The sequence below is a fragment of the Python bivittatus genome, unplaced genomic scaffold, assembly GCF_059951505.1.
Source record: "Python bivittatus isolate LINGU-HERP-01145 unplaced genomic scaffold, Pbiv_v1 ctg000350_np1212, whole genome shotgun sequence".
Taxonomy (NCBI): Eukaryota; Metazoa; Chordata; class Lepidosauria; order Squamata; family Pythonidae; genus Python; species Python bivittatus.
This window is the reverse complement of record NW_028277074.1, coordinates 12,369,409-12,396,773: the sequence shown is the minus strand read 5'-3', so window position 1 is coordinate 12,396,773 and position 27,365 is coordinate 12,369,409. Positions and strand designations below refer to the sequence as shown.

The 27,365-nt window shown below is 35.0% G+C and overlaps 1 protein-coding gene across 2 annotated transcripts; it reads left to right on the top strand.

Annotated features, from left to right (window-relative positions):
* Nucleotides 1-1,432: 1,432 nt before the first annotated feature.
* LIPI (lipase I) lies at nt 1,433-26,387 on the top strand. Of its 2 annotated transcripts, XM_007430719.4 has the most exons (10): nt 1,434-1,554; nt 6,511-6,881; nt 8,920-9,028; nt 9,999-10,100; nt 12,243-12,332; nt 15,524-15,688; nt 19,561-19,656; nt 21,936-22,047; nt 24,049-24,222; nt 25,330-26,380. In XM_007430719.4, the coding sequence occupies exons 1-10, from the start codon at nt 1,443-1,445 to the stop codon at nt 25,424-25,426; spliced, it is 1,428 nt and encodes a 475-aa protein (XP_007430781.2). In that variant the 5' UTR covers nt 1,434-1,442; the 3' UTR covers nt 25,427-26,380. The 2 variants fall into 2 exon arrangements, with proteins under 2 accessions (XP_015744013.1, XP_007430781.2); XM_015888527.3 differs by lacking the exon at nt 15,524-15,688 and having other exon boundaries at nt 1,433-1,554; nt 25,330-26,387.
* Nucleotides 26,388-27,365: the final 978 nt, after the last annotated feature.

Sequence of the window (27,365 nt, the reverse complement as noted above, 5' to 3'; positions counted from 1 at the left end):
CTGATCTCATCCAGTACACCAGGCCTTCCCGTGCAACATTCATGCCATGAGCAATGCTATACTCCTCCCTCCTGTCATATCAGCAAAAGCATTTATTAGCAGCTGTTGTAACTGGAACTTCCACACTGTTTCCCCTGAAGTTACTCCTGTGTATGTTGCTCCTTTCTTCCAAGAGGAGAAGAGGGGGATTGATAGCAAGATCAACCTCTCCCATTCCGTTGCCCAGAAAAAGAGGGACTCCACTGCCTTGTTTTGCCTGGGGTGTTTCTCTCCTGACAGGATAGTATTGCCTCTTGCTGACATACATTGCTGATACAGTGTACTTTGCTGGTGCACCTTCTGAATCCTTTGTGTTGCATGCATTTAGGCAATTTTCTTTTGACTAGTTCTCTATTTCAGTCCAGTTTTCTATTTCAGTTCTCTATTTCAGTTCTGTTTAAGCATAGTTGTCCTTCAAATTGTAATTATTCTGAGAATCAGACATTTACATTTAGAAATGTACCTTTTGATGTGTTTCTGTATTTTCCCCAAAAATGCTGCTTCCTTTTGACAAATTCTAGGGATTTTTCAAAAGCATGTCTCCAGGTCACACTATATCTCATAACTGTAAGGGTCTTTTTTAAAAAAAACTCTCCTCTTCATCCAGCTTTAACTTAATTTGTCGACAAGTTATAGTGTACAAATCATATAAGAATCATATAAATAAATAGATTCAGTGAAATAACATAAAAAATATGAAATAAAACAATGATACTCATATCTAAAGCAAGAAAAGTAATGCATGTTCATTAAAGAATAAAGCACCAAGAATTATTGTATCGCTGTGAATAGTAAGGAAACAAGCAATTATAACCCACAATGATCTATTCTAGCATTCTTGGTTTTAGTACTTATGTCATGTTAATTGGAATACCTGAAATCTTCAGTAAGCTTATATTACTGCTTGTCAGACATAAACAGTATTAAAGGGGAAAACCACAAGTTTTGGGAAAATACAGAACCATCATTTTATTTAAAAAAAAAATACCTATATTGCCAAATTGCTTCTGCTGCAAATAACCATGTATCATCTTTTATATTTTTAGCATTGAAAAGCGTAGATGTTCAACAAACAAATAAACTAAATCAAATATTTTTGTAAATGGAAATTATGATATCTTCCTATTTATATTCCACAAAACACTGCCTGTTTCATAGAAAGTCAAGTACTCTAGAAATATGAGGCTTTATAAAATCCAGTTTTGAGAATCTGGAAGAAGGAACTTTTTGTGATTTAAAACATATAACATCTTCCCAGGAACAGAAACTGCCTCACCTATTTAAGCTGGGAGGAGGAGCTGTAGATTGCAAAAATGCTAAAACTGGACTTTAATATGCTAAGTACTTCCTTCAATGCACCACACCTATTTTATCAGTGACGTTTAATTGAAGCAAAAGTCAGCATGTTACAAGGAAATAGCAACAACATTCTTCTGTTATGTGCTGCTTTCCAAACACTCCCAATGTTGGGATTGTGTTTCTTCATTTGTTTTGTGGCATACTGTGCGGGAGCAGGTAAGAAAGCCATTAGAATGTTACCTCTCAACTTTTTACCATAAATGTAAGATACATTCAAATTTTAAAAAGAAGTAATGAATCATTATCTTAAATACTAGTTGTATGAAAGTTGAATAAAAGAAACACATCTGAATAGAGCTGAAAGGTTTTTAGTGTAGAACAATTCAAGGTATCTTTGAATTTCTGTGTAAAGATCTGTTAGATTAATTTTGTATGGTGAGATCATCATTATTTCAGTATATTAGAGTCGGTTTTCAGCACTATATCGGGGGCATCTGGAAGGTGTTAGATTTTCTGGTATCTCCAGTTAGAAAGACATAACCTTGAAAAGTTACTGACTAGATTTACATAATGTGCTAAATCATGTGATTTGTTGGTTTAGGCTTAGCATGTTGAGTGTTGTGTTGTATAGTTATTAGTACTGTTGTCACTATTCATTGATTTGAACAGACATCCTACCCCAAGATAAGGACAGTTGTGTGAACTCAATTGTCCTTTTGAATTGTAAACCATAGTTGAATCTAGCCAATTATGGTTTATTCAGTAAACCATGTTACATGTGAATCAAGGCACTGTTAGAGAAGGTAATAATGCTGAACAGTATAATGCAAGTTTGTTTATAAGATTTAAAAGACTAACTCTTCTAATTAAGAATTTAGCCAAAATTAGGTTACACTGAATATATTGAGACTTGATGTCAGAGAAGTATACTCACAATTGTAATAATCTATGCATATTATAAATAGATAGCAATTATTCCTCACGACTCATTTAACTATAAAAACAGCTTGCTGTCTTGATTCACAGAATTAACTAGAAAGCATTGTGAGATTTTGTATTGATGCTGATTTATATTAGTATAATGGAATAGATTAAGTTAGGAGCTTAATTTATGTTCAAATGCAGCCTTTAACTAGCAGGTTGTGTAGTACGCATGTTTAGCCTCAAGGCATTATCTTATCTGAACAGAAATGGAATGAGGAGAGGTTGATGTCAAAGTCAAAATAACCTTTGGTTTTAAACACAAGCTGCACAAACACAGCTTAGGCATATTAAAAATTAGGCATATTAAAAATTAGTTTTCTACAACTATGCGGTGTGACAGAGTTCACTCGTCTGAAGGGCAGTGTGACAAGCCAACAGTCAACCATGCTTTGATGCTAACTATGTATGGATCCCTGCAGCTATGTGAATTTTGAAGTGGGTGTTGGGAAGAGTGAAAGTAACCCAAACAAACTTAGTTTTCACTCTGGTTTTTTTTGCTGATAAGGTGTGAGATAAGGATCTAATTTAGCTTCTCATAGGAGAAGGAGGGGCAGAGTTAGCATAAAGAAAGAAGCCTTGGAAACTTATGATGACACATCAAGTTTAGAGAAGATTCTGGGGAGAAGAAACTGCACAACTGAAATATCTATGGCTGGTGTTACAATGGCAAAATGGATTAGACAGCTCTAGTACCTGTTGAAGAAGGAATAGTGGGCTGTTGGTTTTTATCCAGAATAATGTTGGCTGGTAAAAGGGACTGAGCAGTTAATGCTAACTAAGATTTAGAGAATGCTGGTGAAACTGGGTCAAGACTCACTGAAGTTTTCAAAGGCATGCCCTGGGTAGAGGAGTGTTAAAGAGCAGTGTCATTGGGAGGCTTGACTAGATAACCTGGGTCTGGGGTTGAAAATAGTGGAAGATATGATCAAAGGTTTGCCTGTCAAAGGGCCAGCAGGTTGTCAATGATCTCTTCATCCTGAGAGAGGATGGTCCAGTGCCAATCAATGGCACAAGCCCTTTTTCTTAAACCCAGAGTAGTAAATAAGAGTAGTAGTAGTAATTAGGCCCTGCAGGAGGTACACATATGTTAGGCATTTATCCTATAACATTTTGAGAACAAATTTCTGGAGAAAACAAAAAGCTTGGTTAGTACTTTTACATTAGGCTGTCAGGATATTAGTTGGGAAATGGGAAACCACTAAAGAATGACAAACAATTGACAATGCTGTAGCTGTGAAATATGTCTGCTCTGATAAGGCTTGGTTTATATTCAAAATGCTTATTTTTTGTTTCTGAATAAAATAAGAGAAAAATCTGGAAATTGATTTTTACCCTATTCCGATCAGGTTCTGAATCCATGTTTGTGTGTCCCTGATGACAGGCAGTAAGTGAAAACATAATTCTGGCCTCAGAAGAGAAAAAGAGAGAAAAAGGCTTTGAAATATTTTGTAAAATATGACCAGTTCAATGTTTAGTAAGGTTCTGCACAAGATTCAGTAGTTTTCAGATCTCAAGCAAGCTCAGCACCTTTCTACTACTAATAAAAGCAGTCGTGACTTCCACAACAGTAAATAAATCAACTCTTAAAGCAGCTACATCTTTTTTCAAGTTTGCACAGAAACCTGAAAAGTAGTTTTTTTTTAAATAAACAACAAAGAGGTGCTCTGCTTGGTTTAGTTTTGGTTGCCTTGGAACTTTTTAAATGGTGCTTTTGAATGTATTGCTATAACACTGGGGAGAACTGTTGTTGTTTTTACACATCTTGTGTCATTCTGCAGCAGCCCACACTTTCTGATTTGAAAAAACCCCTTTGAAGGAGTTTTGTCATGTTTTTCTCATGGGATAAGCGTGGGAAGCTAGGGAGACTGCAGATTACAGGCACTATTACTGTACTATCAAAGACATGACATTCATAAACAATCTTCACTATTTTATAATTAAGATGCAAGACTCTGCATGCCATCTGTGGAAATTTCACCAATGTTTTCTTCTTTAGAAAAAAATAAAAATGATCCCGAACATGCAGAATAAATTTTCAGTTAAGTGTTATAGTAGATTAGTTGTCCCTGACAACTGATTAACCTCAGATACTTCTTGGCAGTTTATTCAGTCATCATGCCAAAGATTAAATTTCTGTTGAAATTAATGCAGGCAGGACACAGGATTAAAACACAGCAGTGTTCAATTGGTTCAAAAATCAAGTGAAGAATGTTACAAACACTACCAGGTAAAATCACGAACCCTAAAGTTGATCTAGAAGGTAAAAATATTACAGGGTCAAAATATTACAGATCCATATAGCAGAGCAAACAGCAATGCAGAATTAACTTTCAAGAAAATAGTCAAAACAGCAGTCTAAATTTCAAGCACCAAAGAGAAAAATTAGCATGGCAAGAATGCGTCAGACTGAATAATTCCAGCAGACTAGTCTTGTCAAGATTTATTTATATTAGTACTCCCCCTGCCTCTCCTCAGTTGGAGTTTTTGAGTCTACAAACTTAATAGATTATGTTTCTTTTTTGGTTTGAGTTAGATGTGTATATTCCTTCAGTATACATGTGTTTATGGTTTTAGAGCATACCAGGTTCTTCCTTTGGTTCAAGGAAGTTTTCTCACTGTTCTCTGATCGCATAGCACTGCTTTTGGAGATGTGTTCCCTCTACTGAAGTAATCAGATTGATCTATGAAGTTGCCTTCTATAAATGAGATAGGGGCAAAACAAAATAGATAGGATCCATATGAAAAGCAACTGTAATGTAAATTTAAATATATTAAAAATACATTAAATTAATACTAATGAATATGATTTCTTATGTAGATTTTCTAGTAAAATTACATTAAAATTATAATTTAATTGCAAATTTTAAAGGGGCTGTTGGAACAAATTGGAAAAATCTATCTACCTCTGTCATAAGCTGAACCTAATGTGACAGAATTTCACGCATATATAGTTATAGATATTCTGAGCATAGGGCATAAATAAGAAAATGTTTATGGAGATACATATTTACACTAATTTGTTATTACAAAATATTTCAAATGATATGCCACAGCCACTGCTCCAAAAAGGGGAGGGGGGAAGAAACGCTCTAAACAGTGCTGACATAAAATGTCATAGTGGGAGAGGTGGATTAATTTCAGTGATCACTAGGACTACCCTCAATTCATAAATATCCTTGCAATTAGACCATTCAACTCATAACATCTTGGGCATGGTGAATAAATGTTGGAGAGATATTATGGTTTTACATTTAATCCTACCTCATTGTATCACACTTATTCATTCTTAGCAGTTAAATGGCAGGGTGTAGTTAGCTGATTAGCTTAACAATTGCTTTTGGTGGGGAAAAAAAGTAAAAAAAAAATCATTTATGTCTACTTTCCATCAACCTCCAGCAATTGGCAACCTCAAGAAAGGTCAAAATTATTCTATACTATACACTATGTACTTTTACCTTTGCACAAAAAATCCTGAACCAATCTACCTGAAATTTGCTATTTATATTCCTGGATGTTTAATGTTCATCATATTCTTTCTGAAAACAGGCACTTTAAAATGCACACAAATGCACATATAATAGGTTTTAAGGACAGAATACTTGTAATTTTTGAAAATCTGCAAATTTTGTCCCATTCTTTTTTTTTTTTTTTTTAAGAGTTGTAGCTGTTTATGCATTTATGTGTTGCCCATGCTAGATAATGAGAGGGCTGAACTCAGTTCTTTTGAATCATTTTTTGGGAATCAAGAACAAATCAGAATTGCTTTCATCCAGGACAAGCAGAATAAATCACAGTGTTTTCAAAAGCCTGGATCTAGTTCTCAAAGCATGTTAAACAATTTCTGTATAGCACTAATTTGTAGTAATTATTTTGTTGACAATGATCATGTTACTCTGTTGATAAGTTTTTGAAATTTATATTATTAAAAGACTAAAGCAATAATGAATAGTTGGATAAATTCAAACCAATTATGCTGGATTTATCTCTTTTCAGCATAAAATTAGTACTTCTTAGTTTTGGTCTTATAGAAATTATGAATTCTGAATTGAAACTATTGTGTGTTTGGATTTTTAAACAAATATTCCTGTTCAAGGTTCCCTGGATGTTCTGTAGAAAAATGAAATGCAACATGATCTTTAAAACTCATATTAATCAAATGTTTCTTTTATTTATATTTTACAAATTTAGGTCAAGAATGCCCTAAATTCACAGATCTTAATTTTGGCAATGCTGTGATTGGCACAAATCTGAAGGTGCAACTGCTTTTGTACACAAGAAGAAATCAAAACTGTGCTGAGCTTCTCAATGAACACAATATAACAACTTCTACACATCTTAATGTGACCAAGAACATTGTTATTATCATCCATGGCTATAGATTTACAGGTTCTCCCCCAATATGGATGGATAGAATTAAAAATCTTCTGCTTGAAAAAGAAGACTTCAACATAATCATAGTAGATTGGAATCGGGGTGCAACAACAGTGAATTATTTTAGTGCTGTTAATAGTGCCAAAAACGTGGTACACAACGTAAAGAATCTTATTGATCAAATGTTGGTAAGAAAGCAGTTTATATAACACTGATATTATAGAAACATTCATCTGCCTGCCCAGTTAGCACTTTCGGATTGACTGTATATTCATTGTTGTTTCTTGTAAAAATACAGAACTCAGGGTTATAATAGCAGACCATTTATTTTATATACCATGCTTTTGCATTCTTGTGGAAAATGCATGAGCATGTATTCAGATTACTATGAGCAATGTTTACACATCTACAGTATATACTGTGTTCTGTTACATGCATTCCTAAATGGTCCAAGATGCAGATGCATGATCATCGCAGGAGTAGCATGTGGCCACTCATTGTTTTAACATTTATTTGTAAATAAAATGTGCTTCCCTGTAAGGTAAATAAAATGAAAATCAGCCCCAATAACTGCTGCACACAAACTGCAACCATCAGTTGTGGCTGCTTTATATTTGAACATACAAATTCTTGATGAAGTTCTGCTGAAGTGATTGCCATGGAATTTTACTGTGACAGGAAAATAGGGTGAATAAATGCAGCATAACTAAGAGGTACTGTAGACTGTTAAGAAGTTGTTTAGCTTCATTTATGGCTGGGAAAGACTGGAGAATCCCAACCATAAATGATGTGAAAAGTAACAAGATTCATGAATAATCTGACTATATATGCAGCACTTACTATACATCATAATGGCTCCTAGGAATAGATTAATTTCAGATGGGAGTCAGTATGCAATACCATACAAGGCTAGCTCCACACTGTCATATCTTTTGCTTTTCCAAAATACATACATACAAATTTATGTGCTTATACTGTTTCAATATATTGTATTACAAATCAAACACTGCTTTTCTGAAAGCCTTTTCTTGACCTCGTGATACAAATTAACTTTTTGAACATAAACAGTCAGTAATCAGGAGTTTAGATACTTCAGATCAGCTGCATTTCATATATAGGTAAAAGTTCTTTAAGCATTAGGATCTTTTTTTTTTTTTTTTATCTGCACTCAGTCGTTACCGACTCTGCAGTGACTGCTTTTGGATGAGTCCTTTGCAGTTTTCAAGGCAAGGTGTTTTGGAAGTGGTTTGCCAGTGCCTCCTTCCTAGAGCAGAGCCCAGCTGGCGAGCGCAGGAGGCGGGGTTTCTGTTGCTTCACGCCTTTTTTTGGATGAGCGTGGCTTCCGCGCTACCAGCAACTGCTCCCGACTCCTTTTGCAAGGCGCCGCCAGCATTTTTTCCTCCCATCGGAGTGAGAGTATCCATTTATCTACTGACATGAGTTTTTGAACTGTTGGGTTGACAGGAACTGGGGGAGGAAGCAGGAGCTCACTCTGCTATGCGAAGGCTGGACTCGAACCGCTGAAGTGTCGACCATTTCTGGCCGGCAACTTTCAGCATCATTAAGCCGCTGCGTCACCGCGTCCCCTCATTAGGATCCTTATTTTCACTAAAATTCTTGCTAATTCCTGTGAGATTACAGACAAAGTAGCTATAGGTATATGCACTGAGTTGTTGTTGGTCGCGCAGTCAGCCGGTTGTTTAGACTACATATGGCACTTTTTATCCACCTGTCGAGTCCTTCCCAAGGACCTGGGATAGGCAGATGTTGTTGTTAGATGGTATTAAAGGTATTGGTGCAGGATGTAAGCTGTTCCAAATAAAGCTGCCTTTTGCAATTGACTGATGATGATTTTGTCAATACCAGTGGCCTTCAAATGGTGCTCCAGATGTTTTGGGATTGCACCCAAGGCACCTATTACTATTGGTACTATCTTTGTTTTATTTTGCCACATTTTTTCTATTTTAATAAAAGTAGCTGTAGCTACTGCACAGTTGTTGTTGTTAGTATTTGCTATGGAAGAAACAGTAATGTTACTATTGCAGTTTTATAGTTTTGTTCTGAAGTTATTTAACTATTCTTGAAAATCTTTGGATGTATAACATTGGCAGATGGCCATGTGAGAAATAAGAATAAATTCTGGTTGGAGCAACTTTTTCCTAACTACATCAAATACTCTGTGGTTTACATTTCTATAATCCTCTTTCCATGCCTTTTTCCCCATAGGAGAATGGTGCTTCTTTTGATTCTGTTTATATGATTGGTGTAAGCCTTGGGGCTCATATCGCTGGATTTGTTGGGAAGGCATACAGTGGCAAAATTGGAAGAATTACAGGTGAGGCTTACAAAGTGAATAAACTTCAGATAGTCCTTACAGTTTTAGAAGTTGGCTAGTTTTAGCAGGTATAGAACATGTTTTATAGCACAGTTCTATCATACAAAGTATTGCAGTTGGAATCTACTTTCACTTCACACGTTTACTTTTTTACAAACAAAAAAAACAAAAGAAGATTCTGCAAGTCAGCAGTGTCACCACACATTTCCATAGGTAAGAAAGGTACAGGAACAATGTTTATGAGATGTATGATTTGTTCTAGTCATTTCTATGCCTGCTTGCCTACTCTAGGGCTTTTCGTAGTGGTGCTATATGATGGCTTGATATGACAGCCCATCAACCTTTTTTGTAGCTAGGGCACGAAAGCAAGGAAATGAACCTGACTAATGGCTCAGGGAAATGGCCAAGGGATTGCTCCAAACAACTGATATCTAATACACTGCTATATGTTGATTGAGACATCAGTGCATTGGTTTAAATGGAAATATCCTTCAAATTAGCAGGCTGTATCTCATGTGAAAGTAGTGTAATTTGAAATCAATGGATGTAACTTTGACCTAAAGTTCTTGATCAGTGAACAAATCTTTAATCTCTTCATATTGTTTAACACGATGTTCCTGTTGGTGTGCACATTACAGAAATTTTCCATGTAGAATTGCAACTTGCCTTTTTCCATAGTGTCTCCATAGTAATATCTCTATATGTATACATTCATTAGATTGCCACCATTACATTTGAGATTTAGACTGCTAGGAAGTTAACAGAGGAAAGCTAAGAAGAAGTTTACTCCTCCAAATAATGACTGTTTTTATTGTTAGCCTTTGTGTTGCTTACATTAATTAAACTTAAAAAAAAAAAGGAATACTTGCATATCTTTTTCCTATGAGCTCTGCTTTGAGTCTATTTTTTAAAATTAAAAAAAAAATTAAAAAGAATGAACAGACTAAAACATGTTTATTACTCATACTAGGTCTTGATCCAGCAGGCCCATTATTTACCAGAAACCTGGCTAATGAGAGACTGGATCATACTGATGCCCAGTTTGTGGATGTCATTCATACTGATACTGATGGTAATTATTATATATTTGGATTTTCAGGATTCTGTGGTTGAATGATTTCCCCTTACCCCACTTTCACTTGCTGGTGTGATTCCACTAGAATCTGATAGAATCTATCAGAGAGCAAGTTCCACCCAAAAATGCATACTTTTGGACAAGGATGTATGTCATTATTATGGCTGGAATCCAAATAACTACTTAGGATGTGCTGAAAGACTCATGCTTAAAGATTTGGCAAAAACATACCCAGTGGAATGTTTTCATTTGTCTCTGAACTGCAGATTTTCATGATACACAAAAAGTTGTTTTCAAAACTACAGTACCACATTGGAGCTGCAATTTTTAAAATACTAATACAAAATCTGTTCTTTAGGGCATATATAAATTGTTTAATTTGGTTAGAAACATTAACCTACCTAACACGAGTGAGTTTAGGAATAATACTAATTATTCACAGAGGATGAACCCCAACATTTTAATATGTACAGTCATATGAAAAAGAAAGTATACCCTCTTTGAGTTCTATGGTTTTATGTATCAGGACATAATAAAAATCATCTGGTCCTTAGCACTTCTCAAAAGTAGGTAAATACAACCTCAGATGAACAACAACACATGACATATTACACCATGTCATCATTTAGTTTACAAAAAGAAAGCCAAAATGGAGAAGCCACGTGTGAAAAACTAAGTACACATTATGATTCAATAGCTTGTAGAACCACCTTTAGCAGCAATAACTTGAAGTAATCATTTTCTGTATGACTATCAGTCTCTCACATCATTATGGAGGAATTTTGTCCCACTCTTCTTTACAACATTGCTTCAGTTCATTGGGGTTTGCAGGTATTTGTTTATACACAGCTCTCTTGAGGTCCCGCCACAACATTTCAATTGGGTTGAGGTCTGGCCTTTGACTGGGGCATTGCAACACCTTGATTCTTTTCTTTTTCAGCCATTCTGTTGTAGATTTGCTGGTGTGCTTGGGATCATTATCCTGTTGCATGACCCATTGTTGGCCAAGCTTTAGCTGTCAGACAGATGGCCTCACATTTGACTCTAGAAGACTTTGGTATACAGAGGAGTTCATGGCCGACTCAATGACTGCAAGGTCCCCAGGTCCTGTGGCTTCAAAACAAGCCCAAATCATCACCCCTCCACCACCGTGCTTGACGGTTAGTATGAGGTGTTTGTGCTGATATGCTGTGTTTGGTTTTCACCAAACATGGCACTGTGCATTCTCACCAAACATCTCAATGCTCAAGACCAGCAAACTCCTAAAACTTCGGCTTTTATAGAGGTAGTCACACTTGCTGATGATCAACTGATCAAGGGCATTTGATTAGCAGCACCTGGCTGCTACTTAGCCTCTTCATACCTATGGAAGCAGTAAGGGTGTACTTAGTTTTTCATACATGGGTCCTCCATTTTAGCTTTCTTTCTGTAAAATAAATGATGACATGGTGTAATATGTCATGTGTTGTTGTTCATCTGAGGTTGTATTTACCTACTTTTAAGAAGTGCTAAGGACCAGATGATTTTTATTATGTCCTGATACGTAAAACCATAGAACTCCAAGAGGGTGTACTTTCTTTTTCACATGACTGTATATATATATTTTAAATCCTATTTTTCATGTTCAAAAATATTTCCAGAATGCTTGACAGCTTAAACTCATCATGATGGTGCCTACAATATGATCTTAAACTCTTAAAAATATTAGCAGCAAAGGAAAAAAAGTCAGTTTAGCATTGGCATTTTGCACATATCTCTCCAGAAGGAAGTTCTTTTTTATGTCAGATTATAGCCAAGTTATAAAATTAAGAATTTTAAAGAACTGAGCAAGTATCAGGGCATCACCTTGATGCTCTTAGACTCCATTTCACCAAGCCAAGGTCCTTGAGGCATTCCCTTATTTTATGCCTAATTTCACTGAAAAGTTTAGAATTTCTTTGATGTGGATTAGTGATAACCATGAATTTCAGTGTTTTGGTAAAATGTGTCCTTAGTTCTTTGATATCTTCATGTTATCATTTTTTCTTTTCCTTAGTTTTAATGTCTTAACAAATTTATGTCTAATTTTTTTAGGGGGGACATGTTGGTTAAGCATGGTTTAATTTTTTTTTCCCCCCACACTGTGTATTTCATTGTTAGGTTTTGGCTTCAAGGAGCCTTTGGGAAACATTGATTTCTATCCAAATGGAGGAACAGATCAACCTGGATGTCCAAAAACAATATTTGGTGGTAAATATAGATCAATTAATTATAATAGGAATATGTTGAGGGGTTTAATTGTAGCTAAGTCATTCATTCATTCATTCATTCATTCATTCATTCATTCATTCATTCATTCATTCTGCTATTTAATAAATTTTATAGCATTAGGAAAGTTTTGTGGTTTAACTCTGAGAAATCAGATTTCCAAGCAAGATGCAGAAGCCTTCCCCAGTCTGGGCTCTTCTCAAATGTGTGGACTTCAGCTCACAGAATCATCAGCTTTGACCATGCTGCTGGGGAATCTGGAAATTGATCCATAAAATTGGAGGAAGTGGACTTCCTGGGAGGCATAGTGAACTGAAGACATCTCTGCAAAAGCAGAGCCACCGACTGCAGCAAAAACCAAGGAACTGGTGAGTAGACCAGTTCCTTGGAACCTCTCTGGATAAGGATGGGAGATCACCCACATGTGTTCCAGATGGCTGCTCCTTATGACGAGACTGCAGGACAGAGGTTTTCTACGGGTTTGAGCGCTGGGAGATGAAGGGATCAGCCATCTTGCTCACAACCATGGCAGAGCCCTTTAAAGGACACTAAGTTCACAAGCCTCACTTTCTAATCACTTTCAGAAACTGCCTATTAACCATCTTAAAGTTATTAGAGACCTTTGTAATGACAACTTTGAAAAGTCATTGGGTGAGTTTATCTTCAACTCTGAACAAAAGAAAAATTAAATATAAACTTAAGAACTTAAAGAATTTGAAATAAACAGCAAAAAGCTAAATAAGATCTTCATCTAAGAAAGTTATAAATGGATTAAGGGTCAGATAAATTTGGAATATTGACTTTTATTATAAGATTTTGGAATCAGCTATAAAAATAAATAGTTTCTCATGGGAAACAAGACTTATTTTGGCTATCCTGGCTATTGTAAGTCATAACAAAGATAAATCACTTTAGTATTTTAGAAACTGGAAACTAGAGGGGACTAAAGATTCCAAGCAGAAGGGGGAAAAAAATACAAGCCTGTTCTTCATGTCAGTTAATACTGGGACTTATAAAATGACACAAGATGCTGTAACATCGTAAACATTAAAGGAGATCTTTGAAGAATGGAGCCATAAATTAGTAACTAGAATATCAACGTTGTCAGTAATGATGTCTGCTTCTATAAATAGAATATGTCCAAAATATGTTAATGAAGGAATGACAGATGTGGAACAAATTTTATTGGACAAGACAAAGTACTGCAAGTAGAACTACAAATGACAGGCCAAGAGAATGATTTGGAAAAGGACACTTTACTGTATATACAAAAGGAACTGGCTGAAGTTTTAAAAATTAAAAAGGGAATACAAATGGTAAACCAAGAGAATGACCTGGAAAATGATTTCTTATTGGATCTAAAAAAGAGCCTTGTTAAGCCTTGAAAAAATCTGTGCGATGGGATAAAGAAGAATTGAAGAGAAATCAAATCCTACAATAATATTTGATTGAATTAAACTGTAAGAAGTGAAAGGAAGGAATATAAAGGAATATAAAAGGAATATATAAATAGTTGATCAAGTTTATTTTATTTTATTTTATTTTTTGCAAAGTTCTGGCAACCCTTTATAGACTCTTTGCTGACCCTAGGATTGAAAAGTTGATGTTTTATGGATTTGCTTAAAGATAAGGGATGGGATATGAGATGAAGAGATATTTATTGGTAACTTTATAGGGGATGAAGAGTTACTAGATTTGTTTATCTGTATTGTGATGAAGATTGGATGCCACTTCTTTATATATTGCTTTTCTTTTTTTCTATTATATTCTTTCTTTTCTCTTTTTTCCTGTACTTTTTATTCTTCTATTCTCTTCTCCTTCTCTAATTTTAGTTTGTATTACTTTTTACTGTTATAATCAAATTTCTTAATAGAAATTATATTCATAAAATTGGAGGAGTCCACCTTCATTATAGTTATTTCACACTCACCTGTACTGGCTGATGAACACCAAGGGACTAAATTCTGCTTAGGAAGAAGAAAAAGTATTAGAGGACAGATAACAGTTGGATGGTTGGTTGATAGAAAAAGGAGAAATTAGATCAGGATTAGCTGTGGTTTCAAGAAATTTTCTTTAGCTGCCAGTTTATAGTGAAGGAAAAGATAGCATGAAAAGGAGATATATGAAGGCAAACATGTTAGTGCAATTAAAAAATTCTGTTAAAATTGTACATAGGGTCAGATGTGCCAGTTTAATAATTTTTAGTATGCTTTGAACTGTTCATTGAAGTCCTGTCCCTGAGTGCTGTACAATAACAAGGCTAGGTCATTAGATTTTTCAAGCTTATACTAGGCTTGAAATTTAAAAATGGGAGTGAACTTCCTCTTTTGCTCAGGGAGAACAGAAACCACTACTGTAGTTAGAATACATGGTGACAACCAACCATCTTTGAGAAATCAATCTGCTGCACAAAATTTCAGCAGGTATTCTTGGTTGGACCTTGCTTGGAAAAGGCTGGGAGAGGCAAATAGTCAATGTGGGGGGGGGGGAAGGAGGAATGGGGAACGGAACTGCAGAAGATAGCTTTCCTGTTTTGAAGTGAAAGATAAAGGTTAAGAATCAAAGAGTCATCCTCCACTCTTGTGATTGAATGGATAAATTTATGTTGGATTTTTTGGCAGCCCTATGGAAATACTTTGCTGTTAAATTCTTCCAGGACTGAACTGAATTTATTTCCAGTTTAAGCTATAGTTCATGATTTCCTGGGGGTCTCCCATCCAAGTACTAACTAGCAAGGACTGCTAATTTTGAAATGCTGCTGCCATTCTATTGTTGTAGAAAACAGAACATAATTGCATAGTCTTGAGTTTACTTTTTGATTTCTCTATTACACTCTGAAATAACTCTATACAAGTAAATATAAAACATATGACAAATGTTTTCTTAGGTCAACACCTTCATTTAAAAGAGCTGAGCATTTAAGCATGTTCAGTAACAATGCCAGGAAAAGTGCCATTGTTACTTGCCAGCCAATATTTGTTTTGTCAGATTCATTGTCTCGTTGTTTGCACGTTTTCAATATATGCTTAGGGGGAAAAAACAGGCTCAGCCTGAAATAAAGTAATTACATTGTAGATTTCATGAGGTGGAATATGTGTTTACTGTGACTAATTTGTTTAATTTGTGTTAAGTTTGGATAAAAAAACCTTATATCTATCTATTTTTCTTTTAAGGATCAGCATTTTTCAAATGTGATCATCAGAGATCTGTTTTTTTGTATATGTCATCCTTACAACAGAATTGTCATATAACTGCATATCCTTGTGAATCGTATATAGATTACAGGAATGGAAAATGTATGAGCTGTAATTTTAAATCATTTCCATGTCCAACTGTAGGTAAGAGTGATTTATTTCAGATAGCATTTTATGGAGAATATTATAGCTGTCATTCTATACTGAACATTCTGTTACGTGATGCTTTTTTTTATCTGGAACAGTGAGAAATTCTAGGAGTAAAGCTATCTAGTTTGGCTTTCTTTGACAGAAAGAAAACTGGAGTCTAATGTGTATTTTTGTCTCAGCTTTATTTGCAACTATAGAACAAATATTATATTAGAGGTAAATAGCACAAAGACAGTTCACTGCACTAAATACCTTCAGTTAACTCTCATCTCTCCCACCAAATCATTAGCCTGTCTGTATCTTAAACACATCTAGTATTAGCCCTTCTTAGATGGAAGTGAAAGATAAGGGATATGTTAATTTTCAAACTCTGATAACTTTCTGAATCTATGTTTTATAAAAAACATTCCCAATTATTTCTTAACTGTTAATTTCCTTTTAAGAACAGCCATTCAGGGGCAATTACCAAGAAAGGTTTTTCATTGACTATAACAATTATTTTCAGGTTCCACGCTCATTTTTTTAGGTCAGTGTTTCACAGCCTGTGATCAAGGGACCACTGGTAGTCCATGAACTTATTGCAGGTGGCCCCTGATGCATGTGGGAAGGGAATAACTGATGCTGATGATAATGAAGATTCCAAAATATTAGGATATCACCACTAACTGTTGTAAAACTCTGATATTATCTTTCCCAATTGTGTAAGATTTCAGGCAGGAATATCAACATTTTGTAATGTCTCACAATTTTGGCCATTTCAGATTTTTTGTTGGTGGTGTTGTTTAAAGTATTGGGTTATTTTGGTGTCCTGCAGGTGCCATCTAACAGTTACATGTTCTATTGTGCCTGTAGGCAACACTGTCAACCCGATTCTCAAAAATTTTCAGTGGTGATGTAGGAGTTACATAAAGAAAAAGTTGTGTATTATTTTCTTGGTAGAAGAAAATGTCTGTGTTCTATATTTCCTCTATCTCAAGCAATGTACAATAAGGTATCACCCACATATTGCTGATACTGTACCTGGATCAAAGAGAGATGTCTTCCACAACTTTTTTTTTTTTTTGGTCTGCGCTCAGTCATTGCTGACCCTGCAGTGACTGCTTGGACGAGTCCTTGCAGTTTTCAAGGCAACTGTTCTTCGGAAGTGGTTTGCCAGAGCCTCCTTCCTAGGGCAGAGCCCAGCTGGGGAGCGCAGGAGGCAGGGTTTCCGTTGCTTTGCACCCTTTTCAGGCGCGCGCGGTTTTTCGCGCTTACCGGCAACTGCTCCCAACTCCTTTTTCGCAAGGCGCCGCCAGCATTTTTCCTCCCACCGGAGTGAGAGTCCCCATTTATCTACTCACGTAAGTTTTCGAACTGTTGAGTTGACAGGAACTGGGGAGGAAACAGGAGCTCACCCTGTTTAACGCGAAGGCTGGACTTGAACCACTGAAGCGTCGACCATTTCTGGCTGGCAACTTTCAGCGTCATTAAGCCGCTGTGCCACCGCGTCCCCTCCACAACTTTATTTGAATGTTAATTTGGGTATTATAGAAATTGAATTCTTCACAGTTAATTTTTTAACTATAACACTCTGGAGGAAGAGTCAAAACAATTATTTTTGGGGCTGGGAGTCTTGATAAAAACTTAATTTTTTTTTTCCAAAACTGGAAACCTCCATTCTACATCACCATCAGGGTAAAGGATAACCTAAAAGAGCTGAATATCTGAAAAGTTTCCAATTGGGAATGAAGAAAAATATATAGAGATGCCTGAAATATTATCCTAAAAGAAATAAAAATGAAACAACAAGTGGGCTGTTTTTAAATCAACATGCAAAAAAACACTTTTTTTTTTTACTGTCATTCTGCATGAAAACAGTTGCATATTAAAGCTTAAATGCACAAGGAAAACACGCTGTATTTTGGTCATGTTTTATTTGCAGTGTGTGTGCACTACGTTAAATGCAGTTTGAAGTCCTACATGACCAAGCTGCCTCCAGCATTGCCTTCAGCTATAGCAGGCAGTTTCCACTCCTGAAGACATTCTGCATCTTGTGAACAGAAGTTATGATCCATTCGATCCATTTATCCTATTTGCATATTGTAGCTATATTTTACATTAGGAATGGCTAACTAAGCTTACGTTATTAAATATTCTCTCACCTTGATCACAGACTGTTTTGGCTGTTTCTGTTGGTTGTAGAAAATTATGGGAGCTTGTTGCACCTTGGTCATATTTTACTTCATATTAAACCAGAAATCCTAATATAATAAATCACAGTCGAATGACCAGTTTACTAACATAGGCTACTTCTGCTTTTCTCCTCTTTTTACATAAACCAGGCAGAATAATTCTTTAAAACTGGCCTAAGACTCCGGCTTGTTTGAATGCTGTTATTTCTGCTACGTTTGTTTAGCTGCTCAAATGAAGAGAGAAATCATAAACATGCAAAAATGATACATATTCACTGGCAGAATGCTTGATCTGCTTGTGATTTCATTATTGCCAACCATGATGTTGTAATCTAAACCTGATCAGTCGGTTTGCTTGCTGAATGAGTCATAGAAAAAGCACCCATCTTTCTAAATGGACTGCTATACTACTTCCTTTCCCATATTCAAACTTCATTTCTTCACAGTTTCCGGCTAATTCATAACATTCTGTATGATCTTTATAAAACAGGATAAGGGAGATTGTGAGCAGGTTTGTTAGGATCAAACAGACAGAGTACACAAACCAATGTATTTATTTATTTTATTTGTAACATTTCTAAAATGGAAAAGATTTAGCTTCTATTTCAGCCAAGCAGTACTAACCAATCAAATCCCCTCCCACCAACTTCTAACTTCAGAAGGGAGTAGAATGTGGCAAATTGATTTATGGCTTAATTGCTTTATCAATCAAAAATCAACTCTCTTCCTTCCTGCAATAATAATGCTTCTGCTGCTATGTCAGTATGCTGCCTGAAGCTATTGCTTAGTATGAGATTATTATTTAATTTGCAAAAGAGTTAATCAAGGGCTTTAGTTAAAACCTAGTGGGTAACTTCTCAAAGCTAGCAGAAATTTATCTTCTTAGGTCTTTGGACCCTTTTCCTCCTTTCAGTATCTCTGCTCAGTACAGGTAGTCCCCAGTTTAAGAAGGAGTTCCGTTCCCAAGGTCTGTCCTTAAGTTGAATTAGTATGTAAGCTGGAACAGTATTATTGTATGAAACTGTATAAATAGTATTGTGTAATTAACTTGAACCATTGTGTTTTTAACTCAAATAATTGTGTATTTAACTCGAATTTTGCTACAATCAGCTCCATTCTTAATATGGGTCATCCTTAAACCAGGTGTTCTTAACCCGGGGACTACCTGTATAGCAATTCCACACCTTATTGTTGTGTCACTTGTCTAAAATGAATCTGAACCATCTAGGAACCTGCATCTCTTTAACAGATGGAAATTACATAGTCCCATTTTTTCCTATCCTGGGCATTTTTCTTCCCATCTCTGTGCCAACTTCTTTCTTTTTGCCAGTTCTTTAGCCCATTCCAACTTTCTCTGCCCCTTTTGAGATACTTTCTCTCTCTGAAGAAATCTTACATGATTTCTTCCAGCTTTCAGCTACAAATACAGTTTGAAAGTCTGCAAGATCACATGTTAAGCTGATGGAAAGTATTTAACTTCTCCATGGTGCTACAGAGCTGACTGACAGTGGCTTAAAACAGAAAAGAATATGCATTTTAGCCTCAGAAGGAGAAAACTGTAGAACCATAGAACTTAACTAGCTTTATTATGTTCTAGGAAAGTTGATTTCCCAGAGCATGATAAAATGATCTGTATTTAGGATTTTTTACATGTGTGTGTGTGTTAATTTTCTATTGAATATATTTCAATTTCAGGGTATTATGCTAATAAATGGAAGGACCATTTACTTGAAAAGAATCCTCCTATGACAACAGCTTACTTTGATACTTCAGACAAAGACCCATTTTGCAGTAAGTCATTAACCATTCTCCATGCATGTACTGCAGATTTCATTTTTTTTTCTTATGAAGAAAAAAAGAAAAAAAAAACCAAATGCATTTTACTGTCCAGATAACCTGACATATCCTTGATTAAACTTAGTTTTTTGTTACTGTTTTATTTAAGAAATAGCATTATGCTCAAAAGATCTATGTGCTTGGAGAAAAAAAATTGTTAAAAACAGGAAATTATCTGAGCAACCTAGTAAAGGATGATAAATGAGCTGATAAAAGAATGAGAAAAAGATGGATTTATATTGGATAATGGAAGAAATGAATTTCAAGGAAAAAAGTATAATGAAACAGAGACGTGAGCTAAATATTTACTACCATGCATTATAAAAGGCCACTTTGAAATCTGTACTAGTGTCTTTTATGAATAGGTGGGGGGGGGGGTGTTTGTGTGTGCGTGTGCATGTGTCTGTGTTGAAGTTTTTAACTGATAATTAAATTAGTGCATTCAAGGTCTTTGCAAGCTATATATAACCTGAAGCAGAGATAATGGTTCAGTATTAGGAGAATCATAAATTCTGGCTGATTCACACAACCAAAAGATGCAACTGCTTTATGATGATTTATATAACTCCTTAGAGCTTCATATTTAGGTTAAATATAATAGTATTATATTAATATAATTAAATACTGCAAACCAGACTGCCCTATATTCCATGACATGATATCACAAGAGAGTCAGTCTGGTGTAGTGGTTAAGGCATCAGGCTAGAAACCGGGAAACTGTGAGTTGTAGTCCTGCTTTAGGCACGAAGCCAGCTGGGTGACCTTGGTACAGTCACTGTCTCTCAGTCCTAGGAAGGAGGCAATGGCAAACCATTTCTGAAATCTTGTCAAGAAAACTGCAGGGAGTTGTCCGGGCAGTCACCACGAATCAATATTGACTTGAAGGCATCAAGAATAAAAATTTTAAAATTTTAAAAATCATAATATATGTATATGACAATAATATATGGCTAGAAACATGTTATATGTTTGGCTGTTTTGGATAGTGCAAAAGTATTTGTTGCTATATTTTTTGATTGACATATTTTACTGATAATTGTGAATGCAACAAAGAAACTGAATGGTTTTTAATGGTAAAGGAAAAGAGATAATTAGCAGCAAATGGCAATTTGAATTTGAAAATGTAGCAAGCTTAGAATTTTATCACTAAATTTAGCTGAACTCAAAGAAGTCTACTTGCTTGTAAGAATCCATGTAGTTGTTCTATAGATTTCAGTTCAATGGTTTAAATGCCTGTTTAGAAGACTGTTTCCCTTATGTTGTATGCAATATCTTTTATATAAAGATACATCTTTCCAGAATGCTGTGGAAATGAAGCCATTGGATGTCTCATTCCTAGGGAAACAATTCATATGTTCTACTGATAAATGTAATACAGAATGAGTACATTTTAAATATATTTGTCTAGTGAGTACAGGTAGCCCCAGTTTAAGAACAAGTTCCATTTCCAAGGTGTGTCCTGAAGTCGAATTTGTAAGCTGGAACAGTATTATTGTAAAATATTGTAAAAGTAGTTTTGTGTAATTAACTCAAACTATTGTGCATTTAATTCAAATCATTGTGTATTTAACTCAAATTTTGCTACAATAGGCTCTGTTCTTAATTATGGGCCATCTGTAACCTGGGCATTCTTAACCCAGGGGCTACCTGTACAGCAACTATAGAAAACAGAACAAAAATAAGAAAAAAGCCAGAAAATATAACACCACAAAAGACATCCATATCACCAAAGAGATTCATCTGCCAAATCTGTAAGGGCATCAACTATAGGATTTATATCATGATTAATTAATGGAGTTGCTAGTACTTTACCCTGCTCCATGAGAAAGTCGTTTTCATAAGGTACTGTTGCTGAGTTTATCTGATCATTAATGGGAAATTTTAATCAATCTCAGTATAATAAGAATGGACAGTAATTGTGATATCCATTATCTATAGATTTTCAGAGATCTGAATCCTGCTAAAAGAGTTACATTTTTTTCAGTAAACAGGCTTAGTATGAAGCTGTGATCTACTGTAACACAGCCAGTTCTGAAATAAGCCCATTTCTCAGATATATTATTCTGACATTCTAGCCTGAGAACATTTTCAGTATAGTCTCTTGGTATATAACTTTCTGACTCAGCTCAATAAACTAACTAGACTCAGTTTTCTGGGATTCTTCTTTTCCATTCTGAAAAAGAGGAAGATAAATCAATATAAAATTAAATTATTTTTCTTCTTTATCTCCACAGTGTATCATTACTCTTTGGATATTATTACCTGGAATAAAAGCACTAGGAGAGGTTTCATAAATATCAAAATAGCAGATAATTCAGGAAACACAACAGAATCCAGAATTAATAGGTGAGATGTATTTATTCATTTTGATACTTTATTTATGCAAAATAGTTTCAGCTATGATTAGAACTGGTTTGAACAAAGATTACTAAGATCAGTAATCCAATAAATGACTTTTGAATTAGAATGGAAGTTTAAAAGCACATATGCAAAAAAAAAAAAAAAGCATAATACAGGTAGTCCTTGTTTAGCAACTACAATTGTGACCAACAGCAATGTTGTTAAGCAAAGCAGTCCTTAAGTAGGAAATTACATGAGTGTGATTGTGCTTTCCTTTTCCCCACTCCCCCACCCTTTGGAATGCTCATCTTGGCAGTGGGATAATTAGCAAGAAGGGAATTAATGTTTGTATTTACATTCATTGGAGAGGAAGGGATTACAAGAGAGTAAGCAGGCATACAATGGGGAATACACATAAAAAACAATGTGGTGGCACTGGAAGCCCCCCTTCCCCGCAGAGCAGAGAGAGTAAGGTTCACAATGGGGAATATACCAGGCTGTTTGCATAGTTACTCTCGCAGCTCCCAGCCCTGATCATGATCCTTTCGATGTGTATTCCCCATTGTGCATCTGCTTACTCTCTTGTAATCCCTTCTCTCCAATTTCTCTTCTCTGCAAGGGGGGAAAAAAGAAAAACAAGAAGTCAGGCACAGAACAATGTGTATTGACTGTAATGGCAATCACATGACTGAGGGACACTGTGAAGGTCGTAAATGTGGGCTTTGGTCATAAAGTTATTTTTTTCAGCACCATTGTAACTTCAAATGGTCACTGAATGAGGCAGTTGGTAAGTGAGGACTACCTATATTGAAATTATATATACTGAAGTTGTACTATATTTTTCTCAATATGATATATTAGTAATTATATTAGTGTGAAAAAATCCACTGTTTTATCCATATTGTTCACTTAATTAATGCAACAGTTACATTTTGTATGGTTAGGAAATAAGCCCCATGATAACATTAAGAAAATAACACAAATAGAAAAGCATAGGTAAAACTGGCATGGGAAGGTTACAGTTAAGAACTTACTATACAGTTAAGAATTAGTGGGTGGACTGCTTAACTCTTTTTCTATTCACTGATTCTAACTCACTTAAGGTTTTTTTTTTAACTCCTCTTTCAATGAGGTTTACTTCTATTTTATAAATATACTGCTTCTTTTTGCTGCCTGCATAACAAGCATCATCCAGAGAGAGGGAGGGAATGGGAGGGGAGGGGAAAGGAGGGAGGGAAAGAAAGAGGTTTGCATCCAATTTACATAAATTATTTTATACCAATATATGCAAATTCAGAAATCGCTATTGTGTAAATACAGTAATTGTAAAATTCTTCGTAAAGGAGGCTGCATCTAAAGACTGAATTCAATAAAAAACACACTTACTTCAGTGCTTAGTGGAAACATGAATGTAGCAGTGCCAAAGGGAGGAATAAGAAAGTAGGAGGTATAGGAGGCTGGAAGTGGCTACTGCAAGGGACTTCCTTCACTTCATGGTAATTTTTCAACAGACAGTCTCAGGAGCAATGATGCCAAGAGCAGGTGCTGACAGCCACAGCCGTCTGCCTGATAAGTACCAGATAATTCAAAAGGAGGAAATTTGTTGATAGGCAGCAAATATGTAGGTGCACCTCTTGTCTTCTGCCCTCTTGTGGACCAGAATAAGTGGCTAGTTTTGCTTGTTTAGCCTTCAGCTGAGTAGGCTTAAGGTATAATAAGATCTTTCCTAGACCAGTCCACAGTGCTATTATTATATCTGTACTGGATATATCTGAGAATCCAGTTGTCAAAATAACAATATATTTTCCTGCTGCTTTTGAGTCGGCCTGGACCAAGGTGACTTGTGATGGCCTTTGAATGGGCATTGTTAATTTCTTCAGTGTGGTGGTGTTACTGTATTCAGTTCTGTTTTGTTTTGTAAGATGTTTGGAGCCACTGCATGCCAGCTTGAGTCTTATTTTATTAAGGGGCATGCATTGAATAATTCTTCTTTTTCTTCTTCTTTAGTGATGCAGCTGAATTCCAGCAATATAGGCAAGTCAAGATACTTGCTGGATTTCCTCTGGATTTTGGAAACATTTCAACAATTGCCTTGACATTTTCTACAAAGAATACAGTGGGCCCAAAGTACAAGCTTAGAGTTCTTGAAATGAGATTAAAATCCCTTTCACATCCAGAAAGGTAACACAGATTGTAATTTTGTAATAGCTTCATGATCGGGAACAAGAATTTAGGAAAACAAGCTAAACCACAACTCATCTTGCTCAATGACAACATTTACAGCCTGACAGAAAAGTTTTGATTGAAGGGAATGCTTCTTAAAATTGAGGCAGAAAGCATAATATTTGCTAAGACTGTATCTGAGGGGAATATTTTCAGTGGAATGTCTGCCATTTGAGTATAGTTGTTCTGAGCATTATATAACATACATACATACATACATATATATATATATATATATATATATATATATATATATATTTATATTTCTTACTGTATTAGTTTCTTATTTAAAGAGCTCTGTTAAGATTTTGAAGGACTTTATTACAAGTGACAAGCAAAAGGATAAACTTTATTTATTGGGTATACAAAAGACATTTGTTAAAGTTTTGAAAGATTTTTGCCTTGAGACACAGATGACCAGCAAACCACCGGGACTCTCTTTGAAAGGGTTAAAGAATATTTTTAAAGACTCAGGGAAGAAATACAAGGTTGATTTGTTTAATTAGAGCTAAAAGAGGAAAATAGTTATATCTGGTTACCCTTACTGGACTTTTGCTTCTTCATCAAAGAACAATTGATGAAAACATTTGGATTTTGGTTTTTTACTTGAGAGATGGGCTGTGGGGAGAAGAGAGATTATGTTGTATTTAGAGATGGTGATAAGCTATTAAAATTGTCTTTACTTGCTGGGATGAAGGGGGAAGACACTTCTTTTTCTTTTTCTTTTTCTTTTTCTTTTTCTTTTTTCTTCTCTTTTTCTCTTCTTTCTTTTTTCTTTTTCACACCCCCCTTTTTTTTCTTTTGTATTTTTTTGTTTGTTTTGTATTTTTTGTACTTTGTATTGGCTTTTATTCTTTACATGTATAATTCCTAATAAAATTATTTGAAAAAAAATTGTTCCCATCTGTTTTGGACCTGATTTAATATATTGGTAATATATTTAAGTCAGTAGTCCTGGTTTGTCTTAAAAACACTGGTTGAACATAGAAAGAATGAATATTACTTATGTACAATAAAAATTAAATATACTTTTTCTTGATTGTATATTTTCTTCTCTCTGTACAGGATCCAGCTCTGTAGATATGATTTAATACTTGCGGAAAACGTTGAATCAACTTTCAGACCTATCCCATGCCATGAGATGAATATGCAAGACAGTTGATTCTTTCAGGATATTGTATGCAAGGTGTTAAAGATAGCAACATGAACTGGTAAAAAGTTAAACTAACTTCCTTCAAGAAAGTTAATTTGTCAAAATTATACTACCTTTGAAGATCACAGAATGAACTTCTAAAAGAAATTCAGATATTTTTAATGTGTTTAGTTACATATGATGCTAGCAATAAATTTCTAATTAACAAGCACTCAGTGCTGTGAATTATATTTTGAGAAAACTTTGATTTCAGTCTTATGCACAATGATGCTGACATACCATTGAAATTAATAATAACTTAATCACTAAATGAAGGATCATAGCACATCAAAATATATGTGTCAATACTTTCATATTAGACAGATCTCATGCCTTATTTATGGGAATTTGAAATGCTACAAATTAGAGAAATAGACAGGTTCAGACCAGCTTTTGGGCACATGAACAAAAATCCTCATTAATGGAGAGTTCCTGTTCATAATGGCACCCACAGGCTGATAATAACTTGCTAAATAGAAACTGAAATTGAATCAATACATTAATCTGCTCTATGATACAAATGCAACATAATGCAGATACAATTTGTAAATATCCCATGGAAACCAATTGCCTGAAGGAGATATACAGAAGCTACAGTTTAACTCATCTTATTGATCCTAAAGCACACACAAACATTCATTATAGCCAGTCTCATAGCAGCATCAGTCAAATCTCTAGGCAGTAGAATTATTTAATGTCTTCTGAAAATCCGCCTTTGCATGTTCAATATGTATAGCTGCTACTTATCTGAATGTGGTTCATATGCATAAAAAAGTTAAATATATCTACCTCTTAACAGGTGAATAACCTGATTGTATAATTATCAATATTCTTTAACTATGTGAACATTATTATTAATTTAAATAAAATGTTTATTTAAATCATGGGGAAAATTATTACAAATACCTTTAAATCAGTAAGTAGGAATGTTACATATTTTTGATGGATTTTTCTTTCATAGATCCCATAGCAATTTCAAGAGACAAATCCAATCACTGATACACAAAGCAAAAAATTAAAGGATGTTTTATTGTTGTTTTCTTTACTCTGACCAGTGTGTAAAATATAGAAACAGGGCTGAACTCTCCATCTCCCCACCATCAATTACCCTTTTGTTTGCAACTTTCTATTAATACCATAAATAACTCAAGGGAATGTAGGGAAAAAAAATAGAAAAAGAGATTTGTAAGAAACAAAAGACTATTCGCTGACTGCTATTTGCTCTGCTAACTGCCATTATTATATGTACTGTATATGGCCTGTACATTGCACTACGCTTTAATGTTGTGATTTGGTTTGGTGTACTGTACTGTGATGCGATGTGCAAACCTTGCCATTTTTCTTTGTTTTATATTTAGTGTTATGTGTGAATCAGGCCACTGTCAGTGTCATTGCTCTGATATAGACATACATCCACACACGCACACACGCACGCACACACACACACACACACATATACACATACACATACACATATACTGTATATATGTGCATATGGGTTGATACATACATATGGTGTACTAATATCTATTGTTAAAATTAGCATTGATGGCTGAGGATTTAGTCTCTTTGTTCAGAAAAACAACATGGTATTGAATTCATAAGTAATTTATGATTATGCATAATTATAATTTAATTTAATTAACAATTCTTCCAGGTATTTATGTAGCTCCTACATTCTAAAGGCATTTCAGGTATGTTATTTCAGTTACCTTAAGCAATCATAGCACTAGGCTTCTAATGGTGATGATTTTAGTTTCATTCATTATTCATTTAGCATAATGTGTGGACTGAGACAGTTGTGGTTTAATTAACAAACTATAGTTAAGCAAATTGCACTTAGCATGATGTGTGGATCCAGTGTCTTTGCTGGCAGGCTTGAACAGGACAAGGTTTTATTCTGTCTATT